This window comes from Lepidochelys olivacea, assembly GCF_965140295.1.
Source record: "Lepidochelys olivacea isolate rLepOli2 genome assembly, chromosome: 2".
Lineage (NCBI taxonomy): Eukaryota > Metazoa > Chordata > Testudines > Cheloniidae > Lepidochelys > Lepidochelys olivacea.
The window spans coordinates 220846498-220860547 of NC_140412.1; the positions used below are offsets into that span (position 1 = coordinate 220846498).

General features: G+C 43.2%; 1 protein-coding gene across 4 annotated transcripts in view; it reads right to left on the reverse strand.

Annotated features, from left to right (window-relative positions):
- The window catches only part of GLCCI1 (glucocorticoid induced 1), a 103512-nt gene extending 100197 nt beyond the window's left edge, over nt 1-3315 (reverse strand). For 2 of the 4 annotated variants that reach the window (XM_084618320.1, XM_084618319.1), the window contains exon 1: nt 2516-3315. In XM_084618320.1, the coding sequence (XP_084474446.1) occupies nt 2516-2966 (451 nt within the window). In that variant the 5' untranslated portion in view covers nt 2967-3315. The remainder of the gene's footprint in view (nt 1-2515) is intronic. The other 2 variants (XM_084618318.1, XM_084618317.1) reach the window with 2 other exon arrangements.
- Between the last annotated feature and the right edge of the window lie 10735 nt (nt 3316-14050).

The following is a 14050-nucleotide window of genomic DNA, read 5'->3' on the forward strand; positions in this document are numbered from 1 at the left end:
TCATTCAGGATTTGCTGTAGGATGTCAGTTTCTGCAGCAGCAGCTGGCTCAACCTGGAGGAGGGGGGACAAATTCCTTGGGGTGCATACAGATTATGGACAGATATATTGATGGACCACTTATAATTTTATATAGTACACACACACAAAACAGTATCAAATTTTATCTGCTGCTAACGGTTTACCATAAGGCAGGCTCAAGCAAGTTTAATGATGGAGAAGTCATTCAGTACTAATTTATAGGTCTGAACTATTAAGACAAAGACAACAATTTACAGTTCCAAACACGTCACTTTGTAAAATTAAAATTTTACTCAACCAAAAATTTATTAAAAATCCCACATGAATACACTAATGAAATACTTAACAGCTCTGCAGTATTTCTCTCCAACTACAGGTAATTACCCACATCCCACTCTCCATTTGAAGTGCAGACCCTCATGCACTGCAACATTACAATGTTTATCATGAAGTTAGACCTGGGAACTGATTTATAATAATATTTGTCATCAGCTTTAATGTTCAGACTTGATGCATATAATTAAGTGTGTTTTGTTTTGGCTGACCTCCCATTTGATTTCCCAGAATTCAGAGTAACACTGTACACTTGTATGTCTCTAAAGGGGAAAAAAAGGAAGCTCAAGAAAAAAAAAATATACAAATTCCTAGAGTTAATGGAACAAATGAACCTCAGTCTTTTAAACACAACCTGACTAAAGCAAAATTGCTAAGAACTGTTTCCATTTTAAAGCATGCAAAACCCTGTAACCCTACAAATCTCTTTCCAAATAAGGATCATAGATCTATTGCATAATAGTTATAATAATATAATGTTGGCATAAATACTAAGATGTGATGGAAAGCATTTAGTATTCGCTTTCACAGTAAATACTGTATACCAACTCCATACATTAATACTATGAGTCATATGTTTATATACTTACATAGTGAGTTGCCTTTATTCTAGGACTATTTGAATAGCCAGATCGGCTCAAGTCACAAACACTACAATAGACTTCAAGAATTTACCACATACCCAATAAAGATATGTGGGGGAAAAAAAATAATAAGGGAACTGATTCCACTGCTGCAAAACATGTTGACAACCAAAACACATTTATTTTCATTTCTGTGGCAAATTATAAACATTGAGAGACTTAGGGAGAGGTGCAGGGGGTGTTGAGCCACATAAAATGTTCCCATGAAGAGATGACATGTGATACCTGATAACTGCAGCAGGGTAACATACAAAGTGCATTCAGTCTGATTCATTCAACTGCTGAAGTGATGGGGGGGGGGGAGGGAAGGATGGAGGGACAGACTAAGATGGCCACAGTCACTTTAACACCTTTAATAATTCAACAGACAACATGAAGCAGGTTATGTCAGAGCTGTTGATAATGAGTCTGTACTTATTTTAAAGCTTTTTAGGCTGTATTTTAGATTGCAATTTTTAAGGTTTCTATCATTTTCTAATTTCTTTCTTTGAGGCATTTTATGATCTTTTAGGTCTGGCCGTTTGTTTTTAGCATTTATTGAGACTATATAATCAGAATTTTGTGTTTTGTTTTGATGTGTATGGGAGTATTTTAAAATTCATATTTTAACCTTAAAGTTAAAAATGTATTTGGGGGAAAGAAGGGTTTAAGGGGTTGGGTTTGTTTTAAATACCAGGGAGATGGAAGGGGTTACTTTAGAGCTTACATCTGTGCCATCTCAATTCACGTGGGCGTACATATACAGAGGTAGTAGTGGGGTATTCTAGGGCTTTTCTTTATCTCCAGGCATATTTGGCGAGATGCATTTATAGGGTGTGTTTTATACCCATGTGCACTGACATAGGATATTTTAGAGCACCTACCTGTATCTCATCAAGTTTGCGTTATCAAAGCTTGTGCTCAAATCTCTTTGCATGGAGGGCAGCGCAGGGGGTCATACTTTAGGTGTTGCATTTGTACCTCCTCTTGTATGTGAGAGTGATCCTTTCAGGCCTTGTTTGCACCTCCTTTTGTATGCATGTATGCGGGTGTATCTTATAGGCCTGTCCTCAACACTCTATTTGGGAACACAGGGTGGTATTTCAGCCCTAAACCCCAATCTCTCTCTGCAAAGAATACTTTAAGGCTTGGTTTCTCACTCTCCCTTGAAAGGGAGATGACATTCAGCGCTGATCCCCCACCAATCACTCCCTTTTAAGGGAGACAAAATAGAATTTCTTTTGAGGTCAGATCTCAGACCCTCTCTTTCTTTAGGAAGTGGGGAGAAGGGGTATTTCGGGGCTCACTCCCCATCTCCATGGGAAACTCATCAAGGGGGTATTTTCAGGTTCGAGACGAGTTTCCTGGGCGTTATTTCATGGCTCGTCTCTTTGCGGTGCATCAGATTCACCCACCCTGTCCCTCTCTCGGGCGGGGAGTATTTCGGGTCTCAAACGCCCCCCTTTGGAGGGGAAGGCGCAGGAGGTGGTGGTGTTTCGGCCTCGGCCCCCCGGTCTCTCTCCGCCCCGGGCGCTTTACCTCTGTACACCGGGGAACTGGGGCTCCGTCTCTCAGGTGAGCTGCTCCTCCTGCTGCCACCGCTCTCTGGCGAGCGCCGCTGCCTGCCCTTCACCCTCCCTGGGTCCGCCACGCCGCCTCCCGGGGGGGGAGCCGCTGCCAGCGGCGGCGTCGTGCTGGGCGGGCTGCTGCCGCGGCCCCCTCCGCCGCCCGCCGGCCCGGTGTTGCTCCCCACCGAGGCGGAAGGGGAGCGGGTCGGGCTGTGCTGGCTGCCGCGCAGGAGCTGGTAGGGCACAGTCGCTCGGATGGGCTGGAGCAGCCGGCTGGTCCCTGCGCTGCTGGCGGCACCTCCCGCCGCACCGTTGCCGGCGGCGCCGCTCGCCGCGGTGGGTGACCCAGCGGCGCCGCGCCTCATCCTCTGCGGCGGGTGGTGCCCGGGCGGGGTCTGAGAGGAGCTGGACGAGGAGGACATGGCGGGCAGGCGGGGGTCGCAAGTCCCGGCAGAGGCTCCGTGCGCTGGCCCCGGCTGGCTCCTCACAGGCAGGACGGGACAAGCGCTTCACGGCCCGACCGACTCTCCGCGCCGCCCGGCTACCCCAGCGCTTCCTATCGGCGACAGCGGCTGCTCCCGCGCCAGGCTCTGGCCATCGCCGCCCGTCGGGCGCGCTGCGGAGTCCCGCAGCCGTTCACATCGTATAGCGCTGCCCCTCGCGGCGATGGGAGGGGGGGAGGGGTCCGCCGCAAGCCCCGTGCGCCTGCCCGCGCGAGCCGCAACAACCGCCACCCGCTCTGTTCGCCGCCCTGCCTGCCCCCGAATGGCAACTCGTAGCCTCAGCCGCCCGGCAGCGACGGGCAAGGGGCGGCAAGCAGCGCCCCCATTGGGTACTCTGCCTCCGTTAGCCCTGGCTGATTGGCTACGGCACATGAAGGGCAGCACTGTCCGCCAATCAGCGGTCTGTTTTTTATGGTGGGGGTAGGGAGAGCCGCTCTGCGCTGTGGGGAGGTGGCAGCCGTGGTCCGGGCTGCTTAAGTTGCCCGGTGGCGGCGTGGGCGAGCGAGGAAGTGGGAGGTGGCGGCCGTGTTACGAGGGGAGCCGGCTGCCTCAGGCCCGGGGCGCGTGCAGAGCTGGGGGTTGGCTGTTACCCGTTCTGTGTGACTAGGCCACCCCCCATCGCGCCTCCGGGCAGGCCCGTCCGATGGCTCGGTGTCTTTGTTACCGCTGCGGCCCCAGCGCGCAGGGAGAGCTGGCGAGGGCGCGGAAGGGGCACGCGCGAGCGCAGGGCTGCGTGGGGGCCGGGGCCGCCGCTACTCAGGGAGAGTAGCCGGGGCCGCCTGTGGTGCTGTATAGTACTCGATGTACATGGCGTAGTATTTTGTCAAATGAGCGGGCTCCCCTCAGCAGTACACGTGAAGCCTTTATGCTCCACTCTAGTGAGAAATGTGTGGCTCCTTCCTTTCCACTAAGATTGGTTTTATAGGCCCTCCTTTTTTGTACCCGCTCAGGCCTCTAAACTAGCTGCCCCCCGTTTTCTCCTTTTACATTTGCACTTGAACAGAAACTTATTTGAAAGGCCAGTCTGGATTTTTTTTTCTTCTCTTTTTGCCTGGGGCTACTTCTGACTCCCCCTTTATCCTAGTTTACATCCCCCTCCCCCCCAACTACAGCCCTGTGTTACAGCCACCCTCTGGCACAGAACTCCATTGAGAGGCTGTGGTGGATTCTCCAGCACTGGCAATTTTTAAATGCAGACTGGATGTTTTACTAAAACGTATGCTGCAGTGAAAACAGGAATTAATTCAGGGAAGTTCTCTGGCCTGTATTTTGCAAGAGGCCAGAGCTGTGCTCCCTTCTGGCTTTATAATATAGGAATCTATGATCCTAAAGTGTGTCCATACCACTCCTTAGCTACCTAAAAGGGATGCTACTGAGTCACATTAGACTTAGCCAAGTAGTGGTCATAGAGTGCCTCCACTGTAATCTAGGGGTGTAGCTGCCCTGCTCCTATACAGTTAGTCACGCTTGCTCTCATCCATCCAGCAGAAGTATCCATAGCTGCAGTAGCACCAGTTTGAGGTAGCTTATCCTCAGCCCAGCTCAGCTGTGCCTCTACTGTTGCTATCAGTGCTACACAGCTACACCGCTGTGTATACTTGCACTGGCTAGATGAGAGCTAGCATGAGTATGTGTACATGAGCAGGGGAATCACAACCTTCGCTTGTAGGGTAGACATAGGCTTAGTGCTTATCTGTATATACAGTGCTTCAACAGCACAGCTGCATCACTGTAGCATTAGTGAAGATGCTTCTATTGGTGTAGGTTCCCAAGGGGAGATAGCTATGTCAACAGGAATGCTTCTCAACATAGCACTGTTTACACCAGGGGTTAGGTTGGTAATAGTGCATCACTTGGGTGTGGATAGTCCATACCCTGAGCAACACAGTTATACCAAATAAGTCTGTAGTGTAGAGCAAACCTTAGTCAATGAACATGCTGTCTTCACTTCATATGTGGCTGGACTAATTGTGCTTTAAGCCTGAGAATGCTCTGTTGTCAAAGAGGCATTGTGGTATGAAAAAAGACTTTTCATATATTACTGTTTTAAAGAGTATTTTACCTCTCACCGATCTAGAAGTTATGTATTTTTAACAGGCATATTCCATTTTGAGAAATTCAATACATATAACAGGTTAAGGACTAGAAGACAAAGCCCTAATACCGAGAAAAAAAATGATGGAAGACAATGATTATTTCCAGTCAGGTAATACATTAGTTTGTGGAACAAATATTTATTTGTAAATGTGGTTGTTGGTCTGATAGCAATAAAACTTACTTTAATAACCAGCCTTAATACTAATTTTTATACAATAAAAGTGCACTGACATAATATTAAGGTACAAACTAGGAAAAACAAAGGAATGTGTAGTTAACTCAAAAATGTAATACTGAGATGGCACCACCTTGTGACTAACACATATGCTATTGTTCTGCTTTAACTGTGTGTTTCCTTGCTTTTGTGCGTTCACATCACAATTGCATCACAAATGCTTAATTGCATTTAAAACTAAATTTTATTATGTGAATTTCCTTTGCAATCTCTTAAATTTCAAAACTAAATGGAATGAAAATGTTAGGCATCCTTAAAAGAGACAAGGGCGGGGAACTGTAAGTAAGTTTTAGTATCTCCCAAGGGAAGAGCTGGGAACCTTGTTCCTTGAGTAATTTAATACCAACTGAACAAATAACTGGAGAATAAACTGTAGGGCACAATTTTTCATTGACTGAGGGAAGACTAACTGGATGAATAGGTCTTTTCCATTTCTAACTTCTGTGATCATGTAGAATGTGGATGGCACTATGGACTATGTTATAGATTATTTTTTAATTAGCATGTAATATAGTAAAGAAGTGATAGCAAAGGTAGCCTTTGTATTGTAAGGTAAACCTTCAAGTACCGGGAGACAATATTTATCAGCAAACAAAGGAAAGACCTGATAAACAAAGGTTAGTTACTAGCAATTAAGTTGTTTGATTGTATTGCCATTGCATATATACACATATGAGATAGGTACCTCTAGCATTGCTGAGCTTCAGGATCTTTCTAGAAAATTGTGTCCATTGGGGCTGCACAAGAGCCCTCCAAGCACTCTGAGCCAAGGCTATAAAAGAGCCATACAGATCCAACCACCTCAGTTCCTTCTATTAAACCTTAGGTTACTAGAAATAGGGAAGGCAGATCCATAGTGTGAATCCTAGTGCAGGGGTCGTACACTTGAAGAACTAATTTTCTGACCAGCAGTGGAATCAATTAGATTGATATTAAAGCATAAATATATCCTTTATATCAGTGTAATAGGAACATCTGTGATCAAGTACTGCCACATCATCCACAGGTGGAGTGTTATTCATTGCCAATCAGTGTAGTAATGGTCTCATCTGTAGTCAAGCTTAAGGTGTCACACGGAGGAGACCATGAGATCTATTAATCTTAAGAGTAAACCTGATGATGCAGGTTTTGGGCTCTCCCTCAGGCAGGAGTATTGTTTAGGAAATATCCACAAGTAATTTCTTTTAAAAGAAAGACTTAGCTTTTAGGGTCCAGGATTCTTCCAATTAAATATATTTTCTGGATATTTTCCCCAGATTACCCATAGTATTAGGGTCAGAAGGAGTACATGTTACTATCAGAAATTCCTTCATGGCTTGAACCAGCCAGTCAGCCAGATATGTGCACATGTGGTTTCCTTGAGGTCTGAGATATGAAATGAAAATATTTTTACTGAGCTGGTCTGACTGAGATTTTAAATCATGCATTGTAGAAGCCTTGAAATGGTCTTGGGGGGAAAAGGATAAGAATAACAGAAATCTGTGTCAGCATGCAGAATTTGAACTTCTTGATGTAATTGTTCAATTTCCTAAAGTCCATGATGCAACAAAGGCAGTCTTTCTTTTTTCTGATTGAGGAAATATCTGAAGTAGAAACCCTCAGCAGATGGGAGCTATCTTGATTAAAAGAGATCTGCACTCTCCTCCAAAGACCTCTAGTAGGGGCAGCCGCGTCACTGTGGCTTCCACTTTCCTAATTAAGACATTCTCAAAGATCATGGCAGCCAGTTCTGTCACTTCAAGAGAACAGGGCCCTGATATAAAGGTGAAGGGAGTCTTGTTCCTAAGGCGTCCTGCACCGTGGTTGTATCATTTGCAGCCAACTCTAGGAACATGGAGGGGCACAACGTTCCCTGCTTTAACCAGAGTATTTGTTTTACTTCTGGATCTTTTGAGGTCCAAACTGTGGTCCCCTGCCAATGCAGGAGTTGTGTCAGGACTTTAAAATTCCTAATGACATAGAATACCAAGTAAAAGGTCTAAAATTACCTGAAGCTTATTAAAATCTTCTAAACTACTAAAATAAAAAAAGGAGTTGCGTTTTAAAAACAGACAAATCTCTGGACATATAGAGAAGGTCACTTAGCCTCACAGCTAGCTGTGGAAAGGGTGGAGCCACAGTGGCTGGCAACCACATGACCCTTTTATAGCCTGGGCTTTGAACATTCAGGGCTGTGAGAGAATACTTGGGACAGTCCAATGACCATTTCTTTCTAGAAGGTTCCCAAGGTTCAGCAGCTAGGGGTGTATATCTCAGAAGTGAGTACATGAACAGGTTATTCTCAAAGAACACATGATTAGACTTATAAAAGCTTTCCTTAAGGGAAGGATTAATTATATATCACACCGATCCATTATATATTCTGTTTATACAATTATAAAGCATTATTGTTAATTAGTGGTGATACAGAATCCTTTAATTAGAATCTGGGTGGGGAATACACAACATTTGCAGTCAACACCAACAATGGTTGTAACAATTTACATTTTCATACCACCTTTCATACTGAATGCTTCTGAAGTGCTTTATCAACTATATAATTCAATAAGCTTGGGTTCCTGGTTCCATACCAGTGTGGAATGCACTGAAACTGAGATGACTTGGGATTCTCATACTTTTAAGAAACTGAATTCAAAATATTCCTTTACCTTCTTTAATTGAAATGTACTTTTCCCTCCCCTTGTCTGATGACTGTCCCCTGATATACGTGGCTTCCACTGACATCAGTGAAAGTTTACTCTGTGCATTGAACTGTATTCCAGCATAAGTGGTAGTTATCCTATAAATCAGGGGGAAATCCTAATTATTAAAAGGTTTTATTGTGACTGGACTAGATGATAAGTATAAGTTTGGTTATCCCATTGTATTTTTACATTCTTTATTTTTCATGTAGTGAAATATGAAATAATATATAAATATTAATTCCCCCAAATATCTCTAATATCTTTGCACTTTATCCCTTGTATACTAATTTTATTATGCTACATTTTAAAAAAGAGAAAGATTTAGTGCTGACACTTATTATATGTAGCCATTGCAGTCAATGGATACTGACTTTTGCCATCGCAGGGGTAAACATTTTTGTAACCATGACCTATATCATGTAACTAGTGTCAGGCAATAAAGACCTGTCTCTTGCCAGTACTTCTGTGTCTCAGGACATTGTACTAGGTACAGTACAAACACAATAAAAGACAGTCCTTGATCCAAAGAGTTACAATCTAAATAAGGTAAGACACAACAAGTTGATGTAACCATCAGAAGGAAAGAGGGAGTGAGGATGAGGGAAGCAGTAGGAGAACATGCATTTAACATAGACCAGGTATGTGCACAGCAAAAGTCAATTTCAAACAAAATTAAAGATACAAATGAATAAGTTAATTATCAGAATTCCCTACTAGCCATTATCAGTTCAGTTTCCTATAGATATCATGATAGAAGTGGGTTTTGAGGAGGGATATGGAGGAGATCAGGGTAATGGTTTTACAGTCTAGTTCATAAGAGCGCATTAGAGAAAGCATGAAAGAAAAAGGCAAAGGTGCTTTTGGAAGAAACAGACAAATGGGAAATGCAGAGTGGCATAGTTGACTGAGCGGAAGGGACAAAACAAGAACAGATAAGGAGGGAGGTCTCAAATGTGAAGGAGCTTAAAAATGAGAACCAGAAGTGTTATTTTAAGCGGTGGTGAAGGGGGATCCTGTGAAATGACTCAAAGAAGGGCTCAGATGGTCATAAAGATGGCCCAAGAAGATGGTCTTAACAGCAATATTTGAATAGCCTTGAGGGGAGTGAGATGGGCGTCAGGAAAGCCAAAAAGAAGGATGTTGCAATAGTCAAGATGAGAGGGAATTGAGGCCTAAATGGGAGTTTTATCTCTATAGACATAGACGAAAGGCTGGTTTCAGAAATGTTATGAATAGAGAAACTGCAATATTTGGCCCAACCTTGATGTGTGGATCTAAAGAAAAGACAGAATCAAAGATGGTCTTATCTATGGAACCTATGAACCTGAATGACAAGGGTGTATAATGGTGGTGTCCTCAGTAATGGAGAAAGAGCCAAGGGGATGAGCTATCAGAAAGACAGCCCAAGATATGAGAATGGATGGCGAGGGAGAGGTTGGGAGTGTTGGGTTAGCTTTGTGAGTCATCAGTGTGGAGATAACAGTCGAAGCCATGTAAACAAATTAGATATCTCGAGAAAGGACACAAGGAGAAAGGGAAGGGATCCAAGGATAGAGCCCAATGGAATCTCCATGAAAAGTGAAAGCTGGGAGGAAGAACCCTGCGAAAGAGATGTTGAAGGTGGGATCAGAAAGATAGGAGAACTAAGAGCGGACAGATTTGCAAATGTCAAGGAACAACAAGATTTCAGAGTGAGAGAATGATCACTGGTGTCAAAGGCAACGCAGAGTTTGAGTCTGAAGATGGAGTACAGGCCGGAGATTTGGTCAGAAAAGAGATCTCAGTGAAAGCAGTTTCAATGGAGTGAAGACAGCAGAAACCAGATAGGAATAGACCAAAGATGGGGTTGATGGAGGGGAACTTGAGATGTTTGTAGATGGCACATTCTTTGAATTTAGAAGTGAAGGGGAAGAAAAAGAAGAGATAGTAACGGGAGAGGGCAGTGGATCAACTTTAGGATTGTTAAAAGCACACTATGATTACCCCCAGTCCTATTGTAATGGGAAATGACCTGATGAGAGTAGAGTTAAGAAGAGAATGGAAGGTGGGAAGGAGATGAGATGATGGAATCACTGGGAAAGGTGGAATGGTTAGAGGAGAAAAACAGGTTAAATTCCTCAATGTCAGTGATAGGGGGAAGGAGGAGAGGGGACAGGCAGGTGAAAGGAAAAGTAAGAGGGGGTTTGTCATGTCTGATCTTGTCACTCTTGTTGAAAAAGTCATCAATAACATGGAAAAAGAGAATGGCACATGGGTGGGGAAGGACTTTAGGGGAGAGTTAAGTCATTCATGGTGGGGGGTTGCAATTTGGTAGGCAAATATATTCTTAGATTATAAACAAGCCAGTAGTAAAAGAAATAATCTAATCCTAATTCTGCATAATTTTTTTTACAAATGTGTAGCTAAAATTTTTTTTACAGTCTCCATTTTAAAATTACATTAATTTGATTAGTCATTAGGATCCTCCGTCTTAATGAATGCTTGAAGGCATGATGCTTAAGTACTTAAAGAACCCATTAATATTGAAGCAACTGTCAGAGCTCTTCTTTGTCTTCAGTTACACAGGAAAATTTGTGTGTGTAGATGAAGATGAGATGACAGCTTCAAAAGTGTAATTTTCTAGTATAAATATGAATATATAAACATTATAGAATGAATCAGCAGAGGTATCACAAAGATCAATGTTTTTTACTTTGACTATGCAAGTTTTATATTTGTGTTTATACAAATCAAGGTTCATTTTTCCTATTATTACTCTGCCATCTTCCAGCCATTTCCCACTTCTTCAGCAAAAGTGTGATAAACACCACCACACTGGTGACAAAGTTCTAACACTAGAGATTCAAGTCAAGGGGTGAAAAGTCATTCAGGTATTATCAGTTTTATTTTTACAAACCTATAAAATGAGTTTCTTACAAATGCCTGCATTGGCACCAATGACATTATAGCTGGAAAAGATGCAGTATGTCTTGTCTACCCTACTGTCCCAAACTTAGATTGTTCCTTTCAGTATCCTATAGAGTATTAAATTTCTCTAGTGATGGAGAAATTAATTCCCATAGAGAGTACTCCACAAATTAATAGATCTAACTGATATACATAGAGAGAGAGAGAGAGACTAGCTGTTTTCCATATGTACAAATTAAGTGCAGCATCAAAGAGGAAGTATCCTACTTTACTGTATATAAATTAAAATTTTTAATCAACTAGCTTGGTATTAGCTTCTGTGGAATTGTTCAAGGTGTGTATGTTTTCAGCTGTGCAAATATCCTACATTAACACACTGCAAGAAATAAGTAAATATGGCCTTTATGAGGACAAAGGTCACAGTAGGCTATGATTTAGTCTTCAGGACATGATCACTTTGATCCAGACATTGGAATGCTTTTAATCAACATCAGTGGGAGGTCCATGCATAGACTAAGAGCAATTTGTGTCTCTCAGTTTTAGAACTCTATGATGGCATGCACACTGTATGGACTGTGTGCACCAAAGTCTTGGCTGCATTAAGGTCACTTTGGACTGCTCTGGCAGTGCAAAAAAGATGTAAAGACCATAGATCCTGCCCTTTGAAGATTTCCCTTGTGCTAAGGGAATCCCTGCTTGGCACAGAGACTCTCAGGCCCAGATTCACAAATGTACTTAGGCACCTAAACCCCAGATTTAGATACCCAAGTCCCAGTTTTAGGCTCCCCTGTGAGTCACAAAATCCCCCCTCAACTACTACCTAACCTTGTAGGCACCTAAACTAACTTGGGGCCAGACCCACAAAGGTACTTAGGCACCTAAGTCTCAGATTTAAGTGCTTAAGTCCCAGTTTTGGCTCCATTGTGATCCACAAAACTCCCACTGAACGTTGTAAGGGAATAAACTCACTCAGTGCCTATGTTTTCAAAGGAAAAGTTCCTAGGTATCTAAGTTTCTGCCCCTGGGCATATGCACTGTTGCTTCCCTCTACGGATCTGGATACATATCTCCAACCCAAGCCCCATACAGATTCGCGAAAGATATGAATTCAAGCTGCCTAAGTTGCATGCAGGGCCCGATCCTATATGTGTGCTAGATGCTACCTACTGGATTGGGCCCCATTCAAAATCTGGCTTGAAGAGGACGTGGTAGTGGTGTTACCTACCATATAACCTTTAGGCCAGTGGTTAGAGCACTTGCCTGGGATGTGGGAGACCAAGTTAACTTACCCCCTCTCTGCCAGAGCGGGAGAAAGGATTTGTATAGGGGGGTCTCCTGCCTCCCAGGAGAGTGCTCTAACTACTAGACTATGGGATATTCTGATGTAGGTCTTCTGCTGTGTGTAAATAATTAAAGAGTAGAGTCACTGGAGCCAGGGCTGAACCTTGGGTTTCCCTAACAATCAGGCATTAGGGCCATTCTCACTCTCTTGTCCCCTCTCAGGCAGAGGCGTGAATTGAACCTGGATCTCCCATGTTCCAGGTGACTCCTCTACCCACTGGGCTAAAAGTGGATTGGGGCCCCTGACACTGGGAGTATTTCCAGAGGAAAGTGGATTTGGTGGGGCATCCCCACATCCCAGCCTATCAAAATGGCCCCTTATGGTCACTCACAATTGGGCTTATGTTAGAACTGCTCCAGACCAAGAGAATGTAAAAGCAGTTTAAAATCAATTTTGTACCCCTTGCTTCTAATCCTGGTGCTGAGTGCAGTTTGTCCAATCAAGAGAATTTAGGCCTGTGTGCATCTGGTCGTGCCCTTCTTTCTAATCCTGGCTAAACCCTATTGTCTTGGTAAAAAGTACTGGGATGTGTAAAACTGACTAGTGGCTGCCTCAGAGCTTTTTTTCAGGGAAATAGAAAACTAGGGATTTCTAAATCTTCATGTTCTTTGTTGGTTCTTCTGGGTTCTGTGTGCATAACTCCTAAAGACCAATTGTGTGTCAGCTATTCAGAGTAAGCAAACACCCTTATGTTAAGAAATGAACCAATTAATCTAACCTTTAATTGACCTTAACTTTTACTAGTTGTGGACTTGTCTTGCTTTGAAGAGAAGAGAGGGAGTGAGGAGGGATGGCCCAGAAAAACTCTTGGTACCATACAAATAAGCCAGAGGAAGTTACAAAATATGAAGTGTCAGTTCTCTTTATTTCAGAGCACAACTCATCAAGAGATGTATGTTGTAACCACACAAATTCAGTTCCCACCTGCATCAAATTGTAGCATGTAATGTCTCAGTGTCCCCAGCAACTTTACCTGCCAAATACCATAATGCAGAACCAAATTTTAGTTTAGCAGTCTTTGAACACTGTTCAAAAAAGAAACATAAGGAAATCAGAAGTACAGATCAAGTTGTTATAATACATTTAAGTTTGCCCTTAAGCCACCCACTTCCTTTACATAACCGCAGTCTACACCTGTGCACACAGATGTAACCGTGAAAAGTGCCATCTTCCCTCCCCCATCTCCCCAAAACCCAAAATATTCCAAAATGCTTTTGTAGACGTTTTTGTTTTGTTTTAAAGGATTCTGCGGTAAGTGAACTTGAGTTTTTAGCAGAAAAACATTTTTAATAAAAGAGCATTGTATGTGTTAAGAATTCATAAATATTCACAGGCAAGAAGGGGAATGTTTACAGCAGTCACATGGGGTGGGTTTTTGAGAAAGGTAAGAAAGTCAGTTGATTTATTAAAGACAATACACCACTACCTAGCAAATTTGAAAAGAAATATCCTCTGTATTTAGGGCAGTGCATAAGCTGTTGCCACAGTTCTGGGGTTAACTCCATCTCTGCACCCTCCCTAGTCTGCTCAAGGGCACACCTTTTAGATTTTAGGCCTCTAGCTATCACCTCTTTGTTGGTGGGGACTTGTGTCTCTTTCCCTCCAGACAAGGGATTTAGACTTGCAGTCCCCCTGCAATTAAGAGCATAAGAACATCCATACTGGGTCAGACCAATGGTTCATCTAGCCCAGTATCCTTTCTCCTGATAGTGGCCAGAGCCAGATGCTTCAGAAGGAA